This window comes from Peromyscus eremicus, chromosome 6 (genome assembly GCF_949786415.1).
Source record: "Peromyscus eremicus chromosome 6, PerEre_H2_v1, whole genome shotgun sequence".
NCBI classification, from domain to species: domain Eukaryota; kingdom Metazoa; phylum Chordata; class Mammalia; order Rodentia; family Cricetidae; genus Peromyscus; species Peromyscus eremicus.
In genome coordinates this window covers 125,555,045-125,581,413 of record NC_081421.1, presented here as the reverse complement: position 1 = coordinate 125,581,413, position 26,369 = coordinate 125,555,045, and the positions used below count along the sequence as shown (strand labels likewise).

At 43.8% G+C, this 26,369-nt stretch overlaps 1 protein-coding gene across 1 annotated transcript in view; it reads left to right on the top strand.

Moving 5' to 3' along the window:
* The window catches only part of Tnni3k (TNNI3 interacting kinase), a 265,004-nt gene extending 239,455 nt beyond the window's left edge, over positions 1–25,549 (top strand). Inside the window, exons 24-25 of the mRNA XM_059266495.1 lie at positions 20,298–20,377; positions 25,033–25,549. Coding sequence (XP_059122478.1) covers positions 20,298–20,377; positions 25,033–25,109 — 157 coding nt within the window. The 3' untranslated portion in view covers positions 25,110–25,549. The remainder of the gene's footprint in view (positions 1–20,297; positions 20,378–25,032) is intronic.
* The last annotated feature ends 820 nt before the right edge of the window (positions 25,550–26,369 follow it).

The following is a 26,369-nucleotide window of genomic DNA, read 5'->3' as shown; positions in this document are numbered from 1 at the left end:
GAGCCATGTTTTCTGTACCCCTCTCCTCTCCCTTACTCGCTCCTGAATCTAAGCAAGGCTGCTCTTACCCAGAGCAGTTGTTACCACACACAGGATGGCTCGCTACTTAACTTCCTGTCAGCTGCTTAACTGATGGAGTCATCCTTTTTGTTTCAGAGTCTCGTGTTTAGGGTTTGAAGAGCTAGATTGATGAGTATTACCAGAGGGAAATATTTTTTGAAAAGTAAGCGAAGCTGGTGACATATTACTTCAGAGTTTAGTGAAATTCAGCAAATCTAATTCTATTATCCTGTCAAATGCTCACATAAAGGACACCTGAAAGCATATTTCAAATGCATCTGTGTAAAGACTTCAGAAGCCACAGACACATCTGTAAAAGCTGGGAGAATCTGCCTCTGACAGGCCATTGTTTTACGAAGCGAGTAAATAATCTTCCAGCAGCTAATTAAATAAAGTTATCTTGCTACAGCAATGCCTGCCTGCTCTCCCTGGGAAAGGCTGTCAGGCAGCTAATGATAACCGTGTTTTCTTGGCTTTCTCAAAGGCTTCTGGACATTTATACAGGCAAATTCACCCAGACACCAATATCGCAGTTTTCTGCATGAATCATGGAGCGGAGCATAGAAGTGCAGATCTCAGAGAGTGTTTACAGCCAGATCATTTAAGTCCTTGTTTATTTTTGCCACTGAGGATGAGATACCAGCTAATAAATGCATTCTGACCAAAATGCCAGGCAAATGTATTAAAGCATTTCTCTACTACTCTGCGTTTGTCAGAGGTTCACCAGCTGATACACTGAAAGGACCCTATGGTGCCTCCAAGCAGTTCCTGGGTATGGATGGACCTTGCTGAACTGTGCTCACTATTGTGAGGGTGAATTGGAATGTAGGAAGAGCATCAGCAGAAAGGCTCATTTCAATAGACTGTTACTCTTCTCTCTGCTGTCCATCAGTCATCAGAAATGGAAATGCTAAGTAGAACTCAGGACTTAGTGAATGTTACATATACTCATAGTAAATATTCTCAGCTACCTGACAGAAACATGATCCATCTATCATCTATCTGTTTATCTATCTATCTATCTATCTATCTATCTATCTATCTGCTTCTGTGCTGGCTGTCTATATGTCTGTCTGTCTATCTACCTATCTATCTACATATATGTGTGTTTCTGTGTCTGTCAGTCTATCTGTATGCCTCTGTCTGTCTCTGTACCTATCTGTTGTCTATCTACTTACCTACTTATCTATCTATCATCTATCTATCTGTATGTATGTATGTATGTGTGTGTGTATGTGTGTATGTGTGCTTCTGTTTCTGTCTGTGTATCTATCTGTATGTGTCTGTCTGTCTGTCTCTCTGTGTCTCTCTGTCTGTCTGTCTCTCTCGCTTGCTCTCTCTCTCTCTCTCCAGTGGCAAAGAACAAATTCAGGGCCCTGAGCATGCTAGACAAGCACTGTACAGGTGAGTTTCATTCTTATTCCTTTTCAAGGTCGGAAAGCAGGTCAAAACAGTTAGGAAATAGACCCTAGGTAGCAGACAGGTAAGTTGGGGGTTAGCCAGTCTGTCTAAATCCACAGCTGATGTGTGTTTTTTTGGGGACAGTATAAAAAATTCTGCATGCAACTTGGGTGGGAAATAGTAATTAGTAATGATGGGAAGTATGGCTCACTACTTCAAACACTACACTCCTCCACTACCCATGACTCTATATATTAATATAGAATTGTTCCCTGACCTTTCCCTGACCAGTGAAGGCAACTTACTTATAGATCTATTCAGGGTCACCATGTTCTACATAGATGAAATGGCCATATTCAGGGTCAGCATGTTCTATGTAGTTGAAGTGGCCTTGTTCAAGGCCATCATGTTCTATATCGATGAAGCGTCCTTACTCACGGTCATTGTATTCTGCTTAGATAAAGTGGCCATGTTGTCAGTTCTCCAAAATAGAATTGCTAACTTTTAACTCTACAGTAGATACCATTTCTTCAGAAACCTCTGTCCAAATTCAACAGAACTGTAGAAGACAGTATTGGCTGCATGTGTTCTCATGAGTGGAACAGCAAGGAAACGTTACAGCCATTCTAAACCAAATAAAAACATCATCAGCTCAGCTCAGCTCTGATGGTAGAGATTATTAATAGCCCGCCTTCCTTCTGCCCCTCATTTGGCAGGTGTTACTCATTATCCGTAATGGAAACCGTTTTCTATACTGTGGGTAATTTTTAATGTGTCCTCTATCTGCAGGTGTAATTCCTTTAAAGGAGGTTAATAGCATTAATCCCATTTTACAGATGGGAATAAAAGAACTGAATTATCCTATTTTCTCAGGTCAGAGAGTAAGTCAATGTCTCATTAACTTCCATTAGAATTTTCACCCCATCCAATTCACACAGAGATTCTTCCTCAAGATGCTTAATTACTGTCAAGAATTTTCTGGTATCAACTCCTCACCGACACACATCGAGTACCTGAGCCTAAAGGTTAGCAAGGCCCAGTATTAGGGGCCCAAGGCCTGCCCAGGAAATGGGAAGTGGGTCTTTGGATCTAACTACAACAACAGGCTTCTGTGTCAGTACAGGGGTGGTAAGGAGAGTTAGCAGTGGTGGGCTTTGAGTCAAGCTCCATAAATGTAGGTGCTGTGATCAATAACTCTGCTTGGTATGCTGTGTTCAGTTCTCAGAGAACCAAGTCTCACTTACCTATCTGATGAAGAAGCTGAGGTTAGAAAGTGATTCATGTAAGAAATACAGCCAGGTACAGGAAGAGGGTGTGAGACTAGGCCATGAGGCAAGAAGGGCTCTTAGATTCAGTTATCTGAGTCCACAGGTCAAGGTCTTTGACAAAGCTACTGGTTGTCAAAATGAGCAGAAGTTGGACTCACCTGAAGACCTCTTGAAGTACAGATTACTGGGCCCACTGCCCAAGTTTCAGACCTGGCAGGGTGATGGAAGTAGAAATTGCATTTACAGCCTACTCACAAGGGATTTTAAAGCTGATAATCCAGGAATTACCTCCTGAGAACCAGTGCCCAAAACAACTCTATGCATTAAGATCTCTGAGGAGCTGAATTAGTTACAGTGCTGGATTTAGAAGATGAGTCTGGCAAAAGTGTGTTCAGGTCTGAGGGCAGACCATCAACCTAGTAGCACCCAGATGGAGCAAGAAGAACCAGAAGGAGAGTGGACCTTGGGGGAATATTGGGCCAGAGGAGTCGGAATATACTGATGAAGTGACCCAAAAGGATCTGTCAAGTGTGACAGTCTGATCTTTGGTTGTGGTGGCTGGAAGAATTATTAAGCATTAATATAGACTTAAAAGAATTGCTACATCTCATGTATTTCCATCCATGCTGTTTCTGCACCTTCTCCCTCCATTCACCAGTTAGTTACAGGTTAGTTTATTGTTTTGTTTTGTTTGCTTGCTTGATTGATTTTTAGTCGCATGTAGCCCAGGCAGTCCTCAAGCTTCTTATAGCCAAGGATTACTCTAAACTTCTGATCCTCTTGCTTACACCTCCAGAGTGCTGGGATAGCAGATGTGTACCATGCCCAATTCTGAAGAGGGAACTCCATCTCTCATGCTTGCAGGGCAAACCTTTACCAATTGAGCCATGCCCACAGCTCCCAAACGCCACCATTTCCACAAACCCCTCTTTGCTTGCCTTATTGCTTCTTTTGTCTAGAAAATGACTGCTAAAACCCCAGTGTTTTCCAGGCCAAAGGATCAGCAGTATGGACTCAGTTTCAGTCCTCACAGTGTGAGAAGGTCATTTCAGCCAAGTATATATATATGCATATAAAGACCAGGGACCCTGCTGAAGGAATAGACAGCTAGAGAGTGGGTGCATGTCATTAGCTTTTTCTGCTTAAATATGAAGTGCTCTGATCTCAGAGAATAAGTCAGGATTTCTTTAAAACCCACGCTACTCTATTCATAAAGCCGTTTCTGCTATGAATAATAACTTCTCCAAAGCCCAGTGATTCTGGGTCTGCATCCAACCGTTGTTAATCTTCCAAGCAGGTGGCTGAAACCCTGGTAGAACAAAAAATAAAATAAAATGAGGGACATATGTATATCAATATCCTCCAGTGATCGCAGGCAGGAATAATTACCATCAGCCTCATTCCCTACCCTTCTCTCTTTGTAAAGTTCCCATGCTGAGATTTGCTGGCCAGTGTTTGTTCCTTTTTGTGAAATCTGTCTCAGGCTCTATTGGAAACTTGATATAGCAGGTGAAGCATTCAGGCCCATGATGAATCAGGGCCAGACACAAATAGAGGGCTGAGTACTCAAGGGCTTCAAAGAGAGATAGTCAGGGTGGTTCTGTGCTTGGATCTGCTGCCTTCGCTTTCTGGAGCCAGAATCCAAAGGCGGCAGCTGCTGCAAGGCTGCATAAATAAAGGAAGCAAGGGCCTAGCGTTCCTATGGGAACGTGCCATAGCTCCGATTACCAGGTCCCCAGATACCACTTTCTTTCAGATCTGGGTCTCACATTAAGAGACAGTGAGAGGTACACTTCCTGAGAGGTGGCTGGGGGATATCTGTAGTAAGAGATTCACGACTTCCCCTCCACAGTGTACAGATGCATCCTGAGGGCATTTTGTCTTAATGAATTGCGTGACAGAGTCTGTCTTTTCCCACATGGTCCAATAATGCACGAGGTACTTATCTCAGTGGCTGATCTGTGTGTGCCTAAGTGTAATCACTAAGGAAGAAATCCCAGTACAACACTGTCTACATCCTCTGGGACACTCATGACTCAAGTCTGGACTAAAGTTGGTGACTGCCACAGATTCGAGCCAGTGGTCACTTTGCCTAAGTCCCTGGCTTTGGGAGAGAGTTTAAGACCAGATTCAGATGTGTAAAGTACAAGCATGTCCCTGCAAAGATTCCAGAAGCCTGTGTCCAGAAGCTCTGATGTCTGCCTTCCAGACTGGAAACTGAAGACCCAGATGGCTAAGAACCCTGGGCCTCCCCACAACCCACCACAAGGCATCCCATAGCCTAGCAGCCAATGAACAGTGAATGGAAACACACTGAAGTACCCCTCTTGTCTCACTGTTACCAGCCAGGTGACCTCAGGCACATGGCATGATCTGTCATCACTGCAGTTCCCTTATAGGAAAAAATAATGAGCACAACACCACAGTCCACTTCTGCTGGGAAAACTAAGAAATACCATGTGAAATCAATATTATGATTCCAAAAGGCCCCGCAGACATGATCCTACTTGAAATGTTCATGAATCCTGTGGATGTACAAAGATGTGGAGTTCTGCGTGTGATTTCTGTGGTTTTCTACATTCTCTATACCATATATCTACACAGCACAACCCCACAAGCCACAGTTCATTGCAAAGGCCTGAACAAGGTGTGCCTGCTGTGGTCACCAATAAGTGTGCGTGAATGCCTGTCACTAACAGCAGCCTTGTTGTGGCCAGTCCCATACCATGGTCAGCCACATACGACTGTGTATTTTTTGCTTCCTAAACCTCTAGTGATGTCCTATACATGAGAAGTCTTTAAAACACACAGTAAATGTTATATTTGCAGGGAGTCCATGGAGTGCTTTGAGACTGATCCCAGCCTGCTTGTGCTATCTCAGACAACACAAAGACAGCAAGCCTCTGCAGATCTGCTAGAGTAAAGGGGCCCTGCCTCTTTCACTGACCACTAGAAGGCCTTCTGGTCCTCACACCAAGGACTCCACCTTGTCTTGAGGTCTGACTGGCTTTGCTGGGTTTTGGCCAACCTGGTACTTCCTATCAGACCTTATGGTAGCTTGAATGAAAATGGTCCATAAGCACATAGGGATTGGCACTATTAGGAGGTGTGGCTTTGCTGGAATAGGTGTGGCTTTGTTCCAGGAAATAGGTTACTGGGGACAGGCTTTGAGGTCTCAGAAGCTCAAGCCAGGCCTGGTAGCTCACAGGTCTCTTCCTGCTGCCTGCTGATCCAGAGGTAGAACTCTCAGCTCCTTCTCCAGCACCATGTCTGCCTGCATGCTGCCATGCTTCCCACCATGATGATAATGGACTGAATTTCTGAACTGTAATCCAGCCCCAATGAAATGTTTTCCTGTATAAGCGTTTCTATAGTCATGGTGTCTTTTCACAGCAATAGAAACCCTAACTAAGACAGACCTCCACACAATCTTTTCTTTCACAAAAATAATGCAAAAAAAAAATCCATTAGCTAAGAACCACAAAATATCCTTTGGAATGAAGCTCATAAAAGATCTTCCATTTTTCTTAGTTCTGAGCCTCTGACTATTCCTTAATTTATTCACTTATTTGGCAAAAAATAATTTTTCAAGGGCTTATAATTCTAGACTGCACATGTAACATCAAATATATCAATGGAGGAGTCCCCCATGAAGATTTAATTCTAGTGTGGAATGAAGTGACATAATCTTTTAATAAATTACTTGGGCCCTAGATGCAGCTACATTGGTAGAGTAAGTACTTGTCATGCACAATACCCTGGGTTTGATTCCTAGCACCAGGATCCCCAGCTTGGCATGTATGACCATAATCTAGGTGTGTTGGTGCAAGGCTGTAATCCCAACACTAGGAAGTAGAGGCAGGAGGATCAGAAATTTAGGTCATCCTCATCTACATAAGGAGTTAAGAGCCAGTCTGAAATACTTGAGACGTTGTCTCAGAGACAGAAAAAAAATTGACGAATGAATGAATTGTGTAGAATTCTATGACAGTGGTGGGGTAGGAGAGTATGGAAAGAAATGTGGCTTGTGATTATAGGTAGAGACAGGTCACCTCATTGTTCTTGTGGTGTGGAGGAGAAAAGTGAGGCCTAGGAAGGTATGCCATAGACAGTGGAGATGCTGGAACTGAAAACTTGACGTCATATTCCTAACCTACTGCTTGACCCACACAGAAATTCTGCTGAGAGAGGAGCCTAGAGAAATGACCAGAAGCTCAGTCCAACCAAAGTTATTCTGTAAGCATGTGAGCTCCGTGCCAGGCTCCAAATGCTGAGGATGCACAGGTAGCTAACAAACTGCAGCCCCTGCTCTAAAGGTGTAGACTTTCTGGTGCCTCATGTCAGGGCTTTGTACATCGCAGTACGAAAGTGGCCATCAAGATCTAGCTGTGCAGAGGCCAATCAGTATTTCTTACCAAATCTAATCATGTTCCTGCCAACACAGAAGGTCAGAGCAACAGTGGGATCTGCAGGAAGTGTCAAGCCCTGGGTTGCCCAGGATTCAAAGAGATGTCACAGCAATCACACTAGAGGGGGTTATCAGGCCTACATAACTCCAGGAGGACATCAGGAGAACAGGGCACCCTGGCAATGCCATGCCACTCTGTTATTCAAGGTCTGACAGTGCAGAATGCACAGAGGAGAGAGGAAAGCGTTGGTAGTGTACAGTCAGGCAAAGTGTCCCAGTGGTTTGGTGTACATTCACTTAAAACAAAAACAAAAACACACATTGCTTGTAATTTTTAACCTCCCTTAGGGTGTTTCAAATGATTTGTGAAGATCAATGTTCTGCCTGTTCAAAGAGTTTAGGGAGTTTCAAACCCTTCCCGTTCAGACTGGCCTGTCATAAAGAACAAAGGAACATGGAATTTCTTGCAGAGATCAGAATTCACACAACAGAAACCAGGGATCTAAACTCAACAGAGATGTGCTTTTAACTTCCCTCTGCCCAGAAGGAGAGGGATGCCCACTCCATGCATGCCTAGCCACTTGCTGATTTTGTCTTCCATTGATGAAGTTGGTTTTATGATTTTTATTTATGCAACCACCCATGGTCTAAAGAAATGGCTGACAGCTTGGGTTCAGATAGGCCTGAGTTCAAGTTCAAGGTCTGTCACTCATAAGCTGTGAGACCCAGGAAAATTAGTTTGGCTCTCTAAACACCGGCTTCCTCGTGTGTTGAGCTGTAGTGTCTTGTGCTCATTGCCAGCTTGACTGGACATGTCACCTTGACTGTGTGTGCCTGAGAGATTATTTTCAGAAAGATTTTTTAACTGAGTAGGGAAAACCCATCCAGACATTGGGGGGGGGGGGAGGGGAAGGGGGTGGCACCATTTCATGGACTAAGGACCTACACTGAATAATAAAAGAAAATAGAGAAAGCTGTTTGAGCACCAAAATTCTCTTTTCTTTCTTTGATAATCTACACAGATATGATCAAGAAGTCTTACATCCCCCACTGCCTCACTGAGAGCTACTTTCTCCACCATGCCACCTTTGCATGATGGATGGCACCCTCAATCCATGAGATACAATAACCCTAACGCTGCTCAGGTCTTCTGTTACAGTAACAAGAAAAGTAGTCCCAGGCTGAAGACAAAAACCAAACTCTCATCAAAGGTTTTCAGTGAGACTCACATGATGATGTGACCTGTTCATACCTAATGTAAACACTGAATAATGCACAGCAACCGTGTGTCTCTCTTGTCTTTTCATGGCCACCTACACTTTAGTCCTTAACACTTCTGCCCCATGAGAAGCAATGACAATGATAGGTGAGTGAAGTCTCTTCTTTCACAGAGACAGTGCTGGCTGGCCACAATGGGGGCAGTTTAGGGGAACAGCAAATGCAGATGGGATTTATAGCTGCTCTAAGGGAGAGACTGGTGAACTTAAAGCCATGGGCGTGGTCCATCCTACTCTCTGTTTGGGCACTGTATTACTGGAACATGCCAACGTCTTTGTCACCTTGTGGTCTGTGTTCATTTTTATACTCTAGCACCAATAACCGGGACACAAACCATGCTTTTTAGAAGCTAACATAGCCCCTTCCTGGTTATTCACAGACAGAAGTTCACTGTTCTCAAAAAACTAAAGTTTACTCAAGTCATATGGCCCTGAAACCACAGAGATAAGAAAATCAGAATCTGGTGGAAAACTGAGGACTAACTTCACATCCATGTGTTTATTTCAGCCAGTTCTGGTACCATATAGGCACCAGACAAACAAAGACTGCAGAGGGGCTTTTCCCTGTGAGGAAGCCACACAACCCAGCAGAGACAGGTGAACATGGCCTCTGGGTAGCTCTATCCTGTGAGATCAAATAGTAGGGCTGGGCTGAGGCCACCATGCCACCTTCTTTTTTCATGGACCAACCCATCACAGAAGAGCTGAAGTCTTTCTTTGTCCTCAGCTCCACTTTCCTATCATTTCCACAGTGGTGATGAAGATGTCGTAATGTAGATTCCTCTGCCAATAACGTTCAGAAAGGAATGGGCTGAGCAATGGAAGGGACGGTGCCCTGTGCATGGATTACCACACTACTAGGTCTTTTAATTACAGCAATACAGCTTTATATGTGATGGCTAAAGAAACTGGAGATTGTCCAGTGACCACAAGCTTTATTAGAAAGAATCAGAAGTAACCACAGATAGACACGAGCAAAGTTATGAAGAAGGAACCACCGTACATTCACTTATTCACTAATTAACTCATACTTACCAAATGCCTTGTATCAAAAAAAACAGATTAGGTAGTGCAGAGAGTCTTACCCAGGTACCTACAGAAAGGTATACACACATTTGCTTTCATACAACTTAACTACTCAATAGAGGAAGCCAACCATCTTCATCTGTGCTCCATTAAACACAGACCATGAGCTGAGTGAGGGGGTGTGTGCCTGTAACCCCAGCATTCAGGAAGGTAAGACAAGAGTGTCACAAGGTCTAATCCAGCCTAGAGTACATTTGTCTAAAAAGAAAACAGGTAAAATGGATCTGGGTATAAGCTGCTTTCTGTGTAGTGTAATCTAAGATGTATAGGAAGGAAAGGGAATATGAGATGTATTGAAGACTGACTCACTGCTGTAGCTGATCAGCGCTGAGATTTTTCTCTCGAATTGTTTCTCTCTGGAAAAATGTGTCCAAGAGACTTCCCCAAAAGTCCAAGGACTGTGAGTTAAGTACACAGGTCACTGGAGAGTGTGAGAAGCAGCACCAGTCGCCTGTCTCTGGTGGGTAAAGAGAGATCCACAGGCACACATAGGCCCTTAGGTCCTTGTAACTCTCTCTTCTCTTCCCTTCCATTCTTGAGTGGTTTGATCCAGAAGCCACGGGATGGAGTTGGACTAGGTCAGCTTTCTCAGTAGCAGAGGAGGAAGGTGACATTCTAAGATTATGGGAAGTGACCACAAGAATGGTATGAGAGGTGGTGGCCACTGCCTGGCACAGATAGGACAGAGTTCCCATAGGACACTAGGGTTTCTCAGCCGTGATACTGGATCCCAGGTGTGGTGAGCAAGGCATCTCTATGGGAGAGAAAGCTGACGTGGAAGTCAGAGCCAAACAGTGGGCAGGGCATCCGTGAGATGGGCAGTGGGAGCAGTAGCCACACACAGGGTCAGAGCCCAAGAAGAAGATCAGGATGGACATGCAGGATGATGGACAGTGGGATGAGAAGAACATCTGCACAGCAACATGTACCATGTGGGGACTTTGGGGCCTGAGTGTGGGGAAGAGGGTTCTGTGAGGCAGATGCCAAGAGCTGGCCTACAGGCTAAGTGAAAATGGTCTGAGAAGAGTGAGGAGGAAACCACTTAGTGCAGGGGAGGCCAGCTGGTGGACACCAGACCATGAGAACAAGGAAAGCATCTACATGAGTGTGGGGAGGAAATGGAGTGGGGAGATGCAAACACCTGTGTGGTGTGCCAAGGAGTAGAAGGGGGCATGTACTCAGGAGCATTGATCAGTCTACATATGCTGTGGGCAGGCAGGTTTCTTCCTGTGAAAGAACAGATTAATGTCGGAAAGAAGAAAACTGGAATGGATGTGGGGTGATGCAAGTGGATATGTCAGCTCTGACTCAGCAAGAAAGACGCATTCCAAACACCTCCACACATGTGTGTTCACTCTCACTATCCCCTAGAATTGCCTGCCAAGAAGAGGATTGGGAACTCATCCCTTCATCCACGTGGAGCCAACACCAGGAACCTGCCTTCTGAAGTCTGCCACTGAAGGAAACAAGGGCTTGGAGAAAGAGCAGGCTCTGGGCCAAGACTAAGATACTGTTCTGGGACAAGAGTGATTAAAGAAAAATGACACTTAAATGCAATGTGTAAATCAAGTCAGATTCTTTTGCGATGAGGGCTGTTATCCAGGTAAATAGCAAAACATGAATGTGGGCTGAGAATGCATTCCAGAACCAATTTGAGGGACCAATGCTGTACACTTAAATTTTTGTTTGTTGATGAACATCTGATTGACAACTTACTGTTGACATTGTTCAGGGAAAAAAAGCAGCTAAACTGTTGCTGCAGCCTTGCCTTGTGTTTGAGATTGTATAACATTAAATATTCCTTCAAATAGAATGCCTAGGTCTTTCCACACACACCTACCCTCCCCTACCCACAAATGACTATACTTCCACACCCCAAACTCTCTGTCCTTTCCATCTTGGTAGGAAGGGCACACATCAGGGTACCTCCCCCTGCACTGGAGTTTGGCTGGATGTGCCCACATTTCCCTCCCCAGCTGTCTCAGGCCACATCCAACACATCCATGTCTGTATCTACAGGATGCAGCCAGCCCCAACATTGTGCTTTGGTTGGTGTTAACCAAGAGAGAGAAAAAGGGAGGGGGTGGAAAGGGGAGGGAAGGAGGGCAAGAGAGAGAGACAGAGACAGAGACAGAATAGGATGAAGCAGAAATAGCAAGAGGTTTGGATGTTACCTGGCTGAGTATGAATTGATATTGTGTAACGAGAACATGAGTTACTTCCTCTCAGACTCAGTTTCCTCGATGTAAAATGGATTGTTAGGTCAATTTTGAGCTGTCTTTAAGGCATCTGGCAGTGTTTGACACATAACCATAATCCAACAATGTCAGTTGCCTTTTCTACTAAAGAATCAAACCCACCACAGATGGCTAGGAGTTGGGCATCACAGGTCATGTTTCTGACTTCTCTATAACATTGATACCCAAATCTGGAGGAATATGGAGAGTTCACCTCACCTCTCAAGACCTGAGTTTTCTTCTTGGTAAAAGAAAAAAGGTGCTGGAAAAATGGGGCAGGGAGGAGTTGGCTTTTGATTGCTGTGCTACCAAGATCTCTGAGGTATGCAATATAATTTTCCCTTTCCTTTTTTAAATGACAGTGAGTACAGAGCAGGGGGAGGCTTTTGCTAAATTTCAAAGACATTTCTCATTTTTAGCAGTCAAGGCCTGCCCTGACCATGTTTTATCTCTAACTCACTCGTACCTGATCATATTTTGAGATAAACTGAGAGGTGGTGTGTGGGGGTGGCGTCACTGTTGAGCACATTGGTGATTCAGTAGCTGTCAAGGATTTAGCACATACTTTAAGCACTTTCCTTATTCATATTTCTTTGGCTAATTACTTTTTTCTTTAAAAATGGGGGAACTGAGTGGGACCTTGGACATTTGCCTAATGACTCAAGCAAAGCCCTGACCTGGTTGGTGGCCAACCCTTTCTAGACTGGGATTTTTGCTACTGAAACAGAACTAATGGGTTTGATTTTCCTGCAAGAGATATTTTGCACTGATCATTGGTTCCATAAATACTTAGACTATTGCCCATTCTATGTAACAGCAGCAATAAATTTCTTTTAATTTAGGACATTCTCAAATACAGAATATTGACAAACACAAAACAATGCTTTAAAAACAGCCAGGATAAAGTCTTGAATAAATAAATAATATTGAACTTAATGGATAAATTAACTAGTAAAAGTATAATTAGACTGTTTCAAAGTTAGGCAAAGGTGTTTGCAATTCTGATAGAAATGCTGTCTTACCCTTTGCTCGGGAGGAGATATGGTCTGCATGAAAAGACACCACAGAGCAGAGCAAGGCATTTATCCCTTATGGCAGATCTACTTTAAATAGAACAATTTGTTTCCAGCTAAATGCCAAAAGGTTCAGCCAACCCACTCACAGCCTTTTCCACGGCAAGCACTGACTTCATAGTGTAAACACCTTTATTAGCATTTCAGCTGCCCATTTCTCTGCCTCTTCTTTGAATCAGTTTTTCAAGTTGGTGTCAACCAACTAAAATTCTGATAGAAGTTACCTGTGTGGGCTTACTTTTGAGTGAAAGGCATGACTCCTACCTTGGACTATTCCTCTTGGGGAAGCACACAAGGGTGTCCTGGTCAGGAAGTTTGTACTAACAGCCTCACATAGGAACACAGTTTTGACAGATGGCGCAAAGAGCCAATAAACCACAAAAACATTTGCAAAGCTGTGAGGCCCTGGATGGCATTGTCTTATTTGAAGTCCAAATGGCTAATTCTTCCAGGATGCAGGTAGCCCGAGGGCATTGTTAGCTACATAAAACCTAATTGGACCAATTAGAATGGAAGACTATTTTGCTTGGAGTGTTTAATCACATCAGTCACCTAATGATTTTTCCTGTTGTTGTTCAATGTAACCGAGGCTGTTTACAGGAACATGAATCCATATGTGCAGCCTTAAACATTACCCAAGACAAGGGGAGTGTATGGGAGTCATAAATGCTGAATTTTTAAAGATCAGTGTGTGTGTGTGTGTGTGTGTGTGTGTGTGTGTGTGCATGTGTACACATATGTGTATGCATGCATATTTATGTGTGTGTATATTTATATGTGTATATATGTATGTGTGTATATGAGTGTATATGTATACATACATGTGTGTATGTGTGTTCATGTATGTGTGCATTGTCGTGTGTATGTGAGTGTAGGAGAATATGCATATATACATATATATATGCATGTATATGTATGTGTGTTTGTGTGCATGTGTGTAACTCAGGTTTAACAGCAGGTGCACAAGTGTGCTAAGAGGAAAGAAACAGAGTTCAGAAAGTCAAACAGAGCAAGACATAAGGAAGATGATTCTACTTTTGTTGTGAAGACAAAGGGTGTTTATAATGAGGAATTTGTTGTTCATTTTTATTTGCCAAAGATAGCTCCTCACAACTATTTCAGTGAGTTCCCAGGTGACAGAATAGTCTGGTGTCTGCTGCAGTTAAATACACTGTTTACTAGGGAAATTCTGGTCTGAAGCTCTGAAGGCCTTTTGTTCAAGCCCCGGTTCAGCCTCCTGCCAACCGTGAGCATTAGTGTCAGCCGTCTGAGCATTTGAGCTGACTCTCCATCTCCTAGTGTGGACGTAAAGTTTGTACTTTCCCAGATGCCTTGGGGGCTTCAGCAAAATGTTACAATCTAAGCAGTGAAAAGGATGTGCAATCCACAGAGCCCTTGATAAGTACAGGGAATATAGGCAATTGCTATTGTTATTATTATGTCACTGTGGTTAAACTTAGATGTTCTGTGTCTTTTATTCCATTGTTTTAATTCCATTACTACATCCAAGCCATGGATAACAGTATACATTTATCATAACTCACCACATCATAGTCCCAAAGCTACACGTATCACCCAAGGGAGAAGGTAATAACAAAGGAAGGATTTCTTTCAGCAGACTTTTTGGAATGTCACACAGTCAGAAGTAATTATGGCTCTAGGAAATATTCTGAGAATTCAAGAGACCCCATAGCCAAACCTGGAATTCATTCTCTGATACCAAAGCATTTGGCAGGCTGTGGTATGGAAGCAACAGCTCTGTCTGCTTTGAAAGCTCTAAATGGGGCCATTTGGACTCACTATGACACTGGATCATCCCCAGACTCCAGAGAGATGGCAGGAGAGGTTCCCCACCTGTTCAGACAATAGTCTCCTTGTTTCTTCTTGGATGTCGCTTAACAGAAACCTTCCTGGATAAAGAGATATCTTAATGTGGGTTTTAGGGGGTCCCCACCATCACCTCTCAAGTACTGCAACATGGATATACACAAAATGATCTATACAACCATCTGTGAAGCCTTCCTGCATTCCCCAGAGCCAGTAGTACATAGCCAGGACATCAAACCCAAGTATGGGTTTCTGTGAAATTCCTCACATTGCTCAGTGTCGTCTTGGTGGCAGTGTGGTTCTTCCTCAGAAGCAGAGATGGTCCTTTCAGGCAGATGACATGAATCAAATGAACTGTGTATACAAAAGCTGCAAATACCACATTCAGTGTATAGCCAGGTACACTGTGATGTGTGTATGTGCGTGTATGTGTGTGTGTGAAAATTAGACAGTCAGCCCTGGCTGAGAGTCAGAGCACTCAGATAAGGAAGATAAAAATCTCCTGCCTAAATGGGAGTTATCATCTTACTCAACTTTCTAATGTGCCAGGTTCTTATCAGTCCACATCATCCATGAAGCCCTTCTGAGAATGTAAGGAACAGAACAACAGAGACATCCCTCTGTGACTTCCAGAGACACCTTTTGTACCTGGCCCCAACAGTTGTTCCAGGCTCGGCTTTCACATTTCCAGGGTGGGATGACTATGACCTCTTTGTGAACAGCTCAATTCGTTTTCAGACTTTTGACCTAATTATTCACAATGCCTAAGGCTCACTCTAACCTTGTAGGGACAGTCACCCATAGTGGCTGATGCAGACCTCAAGTTACCCCTGAATGTTCAGTTACTAATAATTCACTCTAATCACTTGTCCTTTGATACAAGTCTCCCTGTCCTACTGGCCAAGTAATCATGAGAAAATCTAGCCATCCTCTGCCAGAAACCAGATGTGTGTTCCAGCTGAGGGCCTCCCCTTCCTCTTTATGATAACCATACAGCAAATTTATGCAATTTTCTTTTCTTATTCAACTTTGGTGGCCTCTAGGAATCTAAGCAATTTCTAAGGAGTGCAGAAACGCTGGGGTTTCGTCCTGCCTATCTAGAGCAGTGCCTATGGTGATGCCCATCCCCCACGTGCTGAAGCAGTAGACTGTAGTGTGCTCATTTGTAGAAGTGGGGGCTTTGCTGGGATGTGCTCTGTCTTCAGCTACTTTTCTGTTACCCATAGCTCTGTGGCCTTACATTCATCACAATTTATTTTTCAGTTGATAATTTTTGCCCAGTGTACTTGTGATGGGCATCATTGTCGAATTCATTTCAGCCAATGGCAATAACTGTGCCTGTGTAAGTTGCAGAACTCATGTGAATTGTTTAGTCCAAAGTGAAAAACTGTTCAGTGCTAAGATACATCAATCATACCATATTATACAAAAAATGTTTTAAAATTATCTTGTTCTCTTTTTATAAGAGAAAAAAATTACCTTACACTCACAAAATATACACATAGGATTTCCTAGCCATATACATACACAGATATATGTATACATATACAGATAGAGAGAATCATTCTTTAAGCATAAGAAGTCTGCCTAGTTTCAGTTATGACTGAAACACTATGAACTGCACATGGTGATTAATGCCTGTCACTGGGACACTTGCAAAATGGAGACAAAAGGATCCAGATTCGAAGTCATCCTCAGCTGTATTGTCAGTCAGAGCACAGCACAGGCTACCCGAGATCCTGCCTCAAAACACAAACAAAGCAGAAGGAAACAGAAACCAATGGAACACGCAGTGCTTGTCTTACCTGCCACGGGCTCACAGTCTCAGGCATTTGCGTTGTGGGTACTGCGTCACCGGAAGGGCCCTGTTTTTGTGGTCACTGCTTCAGCCCCAGTCCTGACACCTGCCTTAAACTCTGAGCATCTCTGAAACCCTTGCTGAAGGTGAAATGTGCATGGGTGTGAACAGCTTGCTCTATCAGCCGGTGTCTAGTTTCTTCTTTGGTTTGACCTGGGTGAGCTTGGCACCCATCTGTCCGTCATCCTAGAACAGAGTCCAGTGCCAGTGTGTGCGGTATCTCCTGGGGAAGGTTAAGTTCCCAGGCACGAACTGCATTCAGCCATTGAACACCCAGGGCATCCTGAAGATAGGCTTTTATTCAAGGGAAACCAGATAGCCATTTTGGTGATAAAGTATTTATTCCCTATTACTGTATTGTTGCCAAGACTACTGCAGAGAACACAACACTTAAAGGCAGCTAGAGTCCTCAGGAAGCTACGGATACTGAAAGAAGAAATTGAATTTTGAAAATGAATCAACCGTCTACTGACCAGCATTATGTGCTGTTTGCTATTTAATGCTGATTGAGATGACTCTGTCATGCTTTGAGCCAATAATTTTTCCTCTTTAATCATTCCCTCCCTCTAAGACATCATCGTTCTGTGTAGCTTAAGGAGGTGAGGCTAGAGATTATTTTTAAGGCAGTTAAATATGAGCCAATATTACAGGAAACTAATTTCTCTAAAGAAACAGTTTTGAAGCTCTTGATTTTATTTATCACACTTTCATTTTGACCGTCAACTACTGAAGAAGCCCAGTGAGAGTCCAACAACACTGAACAGGATCTTGGTTCTCCTCTGTGTAACTGAGTTCAATAGCATGCTAATACAGGCAATGCTACCCCAGGGCAGACTCACGGCAGCACTTCATTATAGTGTGGAGTCTTGAAGGGTGCGGAAGAGGGGGGGCTTCTCAAGACGTTTGCACAGAACTGGCTGACTCGGATGCATACTAAACTCAAGTGAATTTTACTGTTTCCTAAACAGTAACACCGAAAGACTTTAAACAACGCTCACAGTAAACCTCAACACAAGTCTTGTTATACTCCTCACTTTACAGAAGCATCACTGAGGCCTAAGTCAGTTATCGTCATAGGATAAAAGCAAAAGATGCCGGGGCGGTGGTGGCGCATGCCTTTAATCCCAGCACTCGGGAGGCAGAGGCAGGTGGATCTCTGTGAGTTCGAGGCCAGCCTGGTCGACAAAGTGAGATCCAGGAAAGGCACAAAGCTACACAGAGAAACCCTGTCCTGAAAAACCAAAAAAGAAAAAAAAAAAAAAAAAAAAGCAAAAGAGACATGACGCAACTGCAGCCGCCTAGCATGAAATGCCGGTTCCTAGCAGTAGTGCACCCTGCCTTCCGCCAGGGGCAATGAGACGTCACCACACACATGCAAGCATGGCAGTCAGCTAAGGCACAGCCAGAGGAACAGAGTATTTGGTAATATCTGGAAAATCCACTGTCAGTTAGTGTGGCTGAACTTGTATTTATTGGGGATGGGGGTTGAGGAACAGTGGAACACAAGACGCAAAGAAAGCAAAAGAAAGCAAATACAGGAACAGAGAGGGCTCTGACCTCTAACCTTCAGGCCTAGGGAAGCAGGGGCAGGCTAAGCTATGGTTTTTGTTACAGATGTACCCAGTGGAGGAAGGGTGGAGTGGCAGGCATCATTTAAGAATTCATTCGTTTATTCAGTTTTTCAAAACTACTGGTTGATCTTCTCACATGGGCCAGGATTACTGTGAGGGTTGAGGGCTCAGCAGGGAATAAGAAACTAGTCTCCTGCCTTACAACATATAGTTGTCAGTGTATACATAAGCAGATAACAAGCAAGTTCCAAAATAAATAAGACCATCATGAAATGGAGCGACCACAGCAAAAGACTGGCTCTTTCGGAGTAGCCGTCAGAGAAGAACTGGCTGAGAAAAGGACAGTGAAATGAAGCCTGGATGACAGGGGAGCAGTCATAGGCGAGGCAAGCATCAGGATCTTGAGGAAGAGGGTTGGAGGGCGAGTTAGTGATGGGAAGGCTCCCAGAAGCGCTTGAGGGAAAGGGGATGTAATAAAGAGTGGGAGATATGCTGGAGAGGAGGCGGGGCAGGGTCTGGTGAAGACAGTAGAGCATTTTCATTGTGTCCCAAGTGAACCAGGAACTCACTGGGAGGCTTAAGCAGGCAGATGTCCTAACCTGCTTTATATTTCGAAATGAACACTATGGGAAATATGGATCAGATGTTTCACTCAGAGATGAGGTGAAAGCAGAGAAACTAATTAGGAGAAGAACTGCACAAGTCCTGAGGAGAAAGAGATCAGCTCACTAGCAGAATGAGGTGGGTGGATCTGGTGGTGTTTGCAAAGATTCCTTGACTGGAAGGAGAGATGTGAGGACTGTGGAGCACACACTGGCTGACACTGACACCAGTGACCAAAGCCAGGGAAGGGACTGGGGAACTCTTGGTATGCAGAGTTCTGCTGTGGCCCCGGGGGCGTCAGAGGGGCAGGGGGATCCTGGGCTCCCAGGGCAGCTGCTCTGAGGACAATAAAGACCAAATGAATGCAAGGAAACCTGTAGACATGCAACCTGTGCAGTGACCAGCAGACGTGATGAGATCAGGACAGGGAAGGAAGTCACCTCCTAAACGAACTGAAGTAGAAACTGGGAGAAAGAGGAGGACCAGGGAACACTGGGGGAATGCATTCCTCAGGACTACATAAGTGTGCAGCTTTGAGATGTCCAGTTTCAGATGAGTTACACCTGACCTCTGAAGGCCCATTCCTGGGACACTGTTTACTTGAGTGTGAACTGAGAATACAGTGCCACACAGCTGCAGACTGCATTAAAAGGCTGGACATAAGTGCTAACACAGGTCTGTGTGATGATATTGTGCTCCCCAATATATTGTGCACCCTAATAAACTTATCTGGGGTCAGAAAAGAACAGCCACTAGATATAGAGGCCAGAAAATGGTGGCACACACCTTTAATCCTAGCATTCCAAAGGCAGAAATCCATTTGGATCTCTGTGAGTTCAAAGTCACACTGGAAACAGCCAGGCATGGTGACACACACCTTTAATCCCAGGAAATGGTGGCAGGAAGTAGAAAGGTATATAAGGTGTGAAAACCAGGAACTAGAGTCTGTTAAGCTTTTAGGCTTTTGAGCAACGGTTCAGCTGAGATCCATTTGGATGAGGACATAGAGGCTTCCAGTCTGAGGAAACAGGATCAGCTCAGGAACTAGCGAGGTGAGGTGGCTGTGGCTTGTTCTGCTTCTCTGATCTTCCAGCTTTAACCTCAATACCTGGCTCCAGGTTTGATATTTATTAATAAGAACTTTTAAGATTCGTGCTACAGGTCTGTGCAGTTATCATTTTGTAATAGTGCTTAGGATGCGTTGCAGTTATGTAGACCTACTAAGACATTAACATCCTTAGCTGCTTTTAAGTAAAGATTGCAGTTTTGGCTGCATCTAGACTCAGTACTCTTTTGTTTATATCCAACCATTAAAACAAGATGGTAGAAATACCAATGTCTTCTCTTAGTGTGCAGATACATAAACTGAGGCTCAGAGATAGTGTGTACCCAAGGCTAAGCTGCTGGCAGCTCTAACCTAGAGGAAGAAAGATGGCAAGACTCACACCTAGATCTAACTTACTCAAACAGTTCTAAGATCAAGCCAAACAAGATACAAATAAAACCAAACTATGTAGACATCTCGTTGACATTCCTTGGGATCACTGCTGATTGACTGAATTCTGTTTTAGATGTTATTTTATGAGCCCAGCACCCCCATGTAAAGCAGTGTCCCATTCATCTTCCAGTTCCGGGACACACTCCAATCCAGGCCTGTCTTTGGAGGAAATGAGCAGAAGTACCCAGTACTCAACCATTGACAAATATGGTAAGTAGCACACATCAAGGAAATCACTCCTAGGGAGGTGGCTGTCATTCATTTTGGTAGCAAGGGAGAAAATTTTGTATTTTGTAATAACCATAAATGATAGGTAATTTAAAAATATTATACAGGTTCTAACTCTGATACTGAAGTCGTTATAACTCTTCATTTATCTTCAAGCTTAATAAAGTATGCCAGACTCTACATGAGTATGAGTGTACATGAGTGTGTGTGAGCATGGGTGTGCATGTATGTGTGAATGTGCATACATAAGAGTGTCAGTATGTACACATTGGGTGTGAGTGTATGTGAGTTCAAGGGTATGTATGCATATAAGCAAGGATACCCAGAATGTATATGAACATATGTCTGTGTGGGAGTGTATACAGGTTCCAGAGATTGTGAGTGTGTGTGAGTTTGTATGTACTGAAGTTCTAAGAGGATGCAAGGTTTTTATGTAAATCATCTCTGGCTCACCTGGCATTGTAAACCCTTAGTCGTCATTGCCCTGAACCTGCTGCCTCTGAGCCCACCTCACTGTGTGCAGGGAGAAGAACAGAAAGGTGAGTTCCCACAATCACATTCCCTGTGAGAGTTCTTCCCTGGGAACTGAGCACCACAAGGTTTAAACACTCCATCCATTCCCTCAAACAGCTGGCACAAAGGCACAGGACAGCCACCTGGGTCTGTCTCACAGGACTGCTCCATGACAAATTCATACAAAATAATTAATAAAGTTTGATGCTGGCCTCTAGAAGCCAAGGGAAATACAGGAGCCTTTACCATCAGCTACATTAGTGTGTTTGGATAGATTGAGGATTCCTATGGATAAATATAATACATTTAATATTTCCTACTAGAAATATCATATCATCTAACTTTAACTACCACCAGCTAGGACTAGGACCATGCTGTCCTTTACACTCTTAAAGTCTGAGGGGCTCCATATTAATCTAAATATTAAAGCAATGGCCCATTTATTCATGGCCACTTCCTTTGATTGCATGGAGGACTGAACACATCAGTTAAACATGTCCGATTTGTTTCTAGAGCTATGCTTCAAGAAGAAGGAACTGGTTTCTCTGATATTAGTGGCTTAAGACCCTACATTATGGGATCCATGCACCTTGTCTCTAGAGAACTGCTACCCAAGGCATTGGAAAACCTTGAAGGAACAAAGGGAAGCTTCTCTGCTTGCTGCAATGCAGTGAAATCTGGCTGTCTTGAGAGCCTTAGAGGAAAGGGCTCTGTTCTCCTGTGTGTTAGCATGCAGATGGGCTCCAGCACCAGCGGCATTGAGTAACTGGCCAGTCCAGGAATGGACTCCCCAGAGGGCAAACGTGCTCCAAGTGTCACAACATCATATCTTTCAATAGATACCAGTGTGTTTTCTTAAGGCTTCTCAGCCACATACAGGGCAGCCTGTGAGCTCAGGGCCTAGTGAGAAAGCTTTCCATGGCAGAGTCCGGATGAAGCTACTCTTTAGCCTAAAAATAATTATAATTTAAAAAACTTTTTAGATTTATTCATTTTATTTTATGTGTGAATGTCTTGCTTGCATGTATGTCTATGTACTACGTGCATGTTGGTGCCATGAAGATCAGACAAGGGCATTAGATCCCCTGGAATTGGAGCTTCAGATGTTGTGAACTGCCGTGTTGATACTGGGACTCAAACCTGGATCTTCTGCAAGAGTAATCAGCACTCTTAATGGCTGAGCAAACTCCCCAGCCCCTTAAGGATTTCTTCTTAAAGAAATAGCACTCAGAGAATTACCCAAGATGAAGTATAGGAAACGGGGGTTGGATAATAGTATAAATGTCTACTTTTCCTGAACATCTCTGTACCAGAGCCAAAAGAAAACATTAGGGCATTTGGATGGAGTGATAATTCTTACAGATATGACACATTCATTTTGTACTTTCCTCCTAAGAATAGTAATTTACGCAGCTTAAATTATCCTTTCTTTTCTTTTATTTTGGTCTGTATTTCCATTTGCTTCCTTGAAATAGTATCTCTCCATGTAGCTGAGGTTACCCTCAAAATCACATCAATCCCCCATTTCCCAGCCAGGCAACTGTTCCTTGCCTGACTGTACTTTCATTTCCCACAGCAACAACCTCATGAGCTTTCTTTTTTTAGTTATTTTTTAAGGTATTTTAAATATAGTCTTTGAAAATTTCAAATGTAATGCACTATGGTCATATTTACTCCCCTACTCTTCCTGTGTAACAACTCTGGTGCCCCCCATCACACATACATCCCTCTCCTGACTTCAGCTATTCTTTTTAAATAACCCTCTAAATCCATTTAGTGCTACCCATATGTGCATGGGTGAAGGGTCATCCACTAGAAGAGCATGGTCAACCTACCAGGAGCCACCAGCTGCCAATATTCCTCAGCTTGGAGTGTAGACTTATGGACCAATCTCCACCTATGCTGTAGTATTGACTGGCTTGATCTCGTGCAAACCTTGATGTGTTACCACAGCTACTGTGAGTTGAGTGCTGTGCTGGCTAGCCTTACGTCAGCCTGACACAAGCTAGAGTCATTCGAGAGGAGGGAGCCTAATTGAGAAAATGCCTCCCTAAGATCAAACTGTAGGCAGGCAAACCTATAGGCATTTTTTAAATTAGTGATTAACGGGGGAGGGAGCAGCCCACTGTGGGTAGAGCTGTCCTAGGCTGGTGGTCCTAGGTTCTAAAAGAAAACAAACTGAACAAGCCACGGTGAGCAAGCCAGTAGGCAGCACTCCCCTGTGCCCTCTGCATCAGCTCCTGCCTCCAGTTTCCTGCCCTGTTTTGGCTCCTGTCCTGACTTCCTTTGATGATTAACAGCCTTTTGGAAGTGTAAGCCAAATAAATCCTTTCCTCCCTAACTTATTTTTGCTCATGGTGTTTTATCACAGCAACAGTAACCCCAACTAAGGCAAGTACCATGGACCTATCATGTCCTCCAGGAGCTCTCTTCTACCCCTCTTCCATGCTGCTCCCTGAGCCAGGACCCAAAGGTAGAAGGAGAACATGGAAGCGAAACTGAACATGCAGCTGTTCAGTCTTAACCTCAGACTTGAGTCATAAAACACAGAGATGTGGCTCAGCCTCTTCCTGCACTGTGCAGTCAAATTCTAGTTAAGCCACTCTCCAGCTTTCCAGCCGTATGTGTCTGTCTTGCACGCCACAGAACATCACTGTAAAATGCCAGCCTCAGTGGCTGCTGAATTTGCCACTCGTTCCTGAAGCATAGCCCACCCACCCCGTGGGACTCACACTTACTGTCAGGTTTTCACTGGAGTCAGTGGAGTGAGAGGTGCTGCCACAGCCAAAGCCAGTGAAATTGTGTGTGGAGCATTAGAAAATGAGAAAGCAGTAACGCACCACTGGCTGAGTAAAGCTCTATCCATGCCCAGAGTGAAGTTATATTTCAGCTGGACAAAAGAAATATTTTTATACTAGAATGTTGATTCTGCATTATTGACCAATAGTTAAGATTTATGATGTGAGTTGACTTTCTCTCATCCAACATGCCTCACCTTCCAACACACATGCACTCTCACACAGGTTCACATGCACAAACACACACATACACACACACACACACACACACACACACACACACACAGGCACACACATACACACTGGCCCTCAGCCCTGACCTGGGTGAATCCTGATAGAGGAGAGCGAGACAGACCCATGCTCAGAAATAGCGATGTCAGCAGCATTTCCTTGCAGAAGAGTTTGTTACAGCATGCCTTCTAACAGATTTTGACAGAGATTTTTCTTTTGAGAGTGAATGTGCCCAAACTCCTGCATATGGCTATGTGGCTTAAAAATAATGTATTGACTCTGATAACTGGGATGTTGATGGGGGCAAAACCATCAGCAGCTATTGATCAACGGCCCATTTTGCAGAAGTAGTGGGTGGTGCTATACCAGTGTGGACAGGGAGCAGCAACCCGCACTGACACAGTGAGTTCTTTTGCCCAGTGCTGCACTCTGGAGCTACTGGATCCATTCTTGGAGATACTGTTGCTTCAAAGGGCAACAAATGCCACTGGTCTTCAGACCTGGGCATTTGATGAGCACTTAAAAGGTGAGCATCTAGGGAGAAAACGAAGTAAACATTTACAGGCTGCTCTTCTTTTTCTGTAAGCACTGTCTCCACCTTCCCTTTCAGGTTATCCTTTGCTTCATCCCCTGGTATTGACTGCCAGTCATCAGTTGCATACAGCAGCCTTGTAATATGAACTAACCATTCTCCCATTTAGGGATGATGGTGCTGAAGCTTAGGAAGATTTAAGCTGACAAATATCCCAAAGACAGTAATCATGGAACCATTACTTAAAACACATTTGCCTGGCATGAAACCTGTGCTCTTAGCCATCATGACAGGCTCCCTTCCAGAAGCATGTACTGCTTTCCCATAAACCCAAAATATTAACTACCAACCAATGTGTTCAAAGCAGACACTTGCCATGAATGTCCATCTGGTGTCAGCACCATGTTTCCACTTTTAAATCTGAGCAGCACCAGGGACTCTGGTCCAGTCTCCAGTCCCAGGATCCCAAAGGATTGTCTGGCACTGAGTTCACCTAGTTAATATAAGCAGGGGGATGTGCTAGAAGGTCAAAAAGTAACAACTGAACTTCTTTTCCTATGCAGGCTATGTGTCTGATCCCATGAGCCCAATGCACTTTCACTCCCGTCGGAACAGTGGCAGCTTTGAGGACAGCAGCTGACATGTCTGACGTACACCTAAAGAGAATTTTCCCACAGAGTGACAGCAGTGATTCTATCCATGGCAAGCTCACTTCCAATTACAGTGCTCTGCCCTCTGAGGGCTCTTCACATTGCCTTGTTTATTCTGCTTTCACTTGATTCCCTTCTACAGGGTGGGCTTTGAATTGCACCGAGCATGAAGTGCCAAAGAGCAAACACAGAATATGCATGAAGAATTGTTCTTAGTTTGATATATAAAGTGCCTTAGTTGCTTAGGGATGGGGTTAATCTGTGCAGATGTCTGGGTTGTTTCTGATCCTTATGTATTCCTAGACTAAACTATGCAGGCTTGTGTTGGAGCATCTCCAATTAGATTTCTTACAATATTGTTGATTGCCCTATCTCATGATATTACTTCTGGTGTTCATTCTGTGATTAAAGACTCTTTGGTGTTCCAGAACATTCATTCAAAAGTGTGTTTTATTCCAACAGGGCTTTCACTGGATGTATCTCCTTTCAGACAAACTGGTAAAAGCACAGAAACATAAAATGTGTGGTTATCTAGCTTCTTTCATGCATCTTGCCAACTGTCTGGGCTTTACCTGAGCAACCCATTAGTGTTATTTCCTAGCAAGATGTCATTAATGGCATTACTTATGAAGTCAACACACTAATGTCAAGCTAGAATTTCACACTGACATGAAGTGAAATATTTCACACAGATATGTTGCAAGATCTGGGATAGTGAGGTGGCTTAGTGGGTAAATGCAACTTGGTCAATCCCGAAAATGTGCATTGAGCCCAGGAGCCAAGTGTTAGAAGAGAGAACCAATTCCTGTGAGCTGTTCTTTGAACTCCATGTTCAAGCTATGGCATGTGCATACACATATTCACACACTCAATCAATAAACAAAACGAATGTTTAAAAATAAAAGAAGTGGCCGGGACGGTGGTGGCGCACGCCTTTAATCCCAGCACTCGGGAGGCAAAGCCAGGCAGATCTCTGTGAGTTCGAGGCCAGCCTGGGCTACCAAGTGAGTCCCAGGAAAGGCACAAAGCTACACAGAGAAACCCTGTCTCGAAAAACAAAAACAAACAAAAAATAAATAAATAAATAAAGTAAAAGAAGTGAAAAATCAGCTCTCCAATGCCATGGTTCAACCCTGGATGTCAGGAATGGTCCAACCACATAAAGATGCTCTGACACTGAGAAAGGGAGACTGGGACACATGACACAGGAAATGTTGTAACTCCAACAGTAATTACTGCTTTTGAGCACA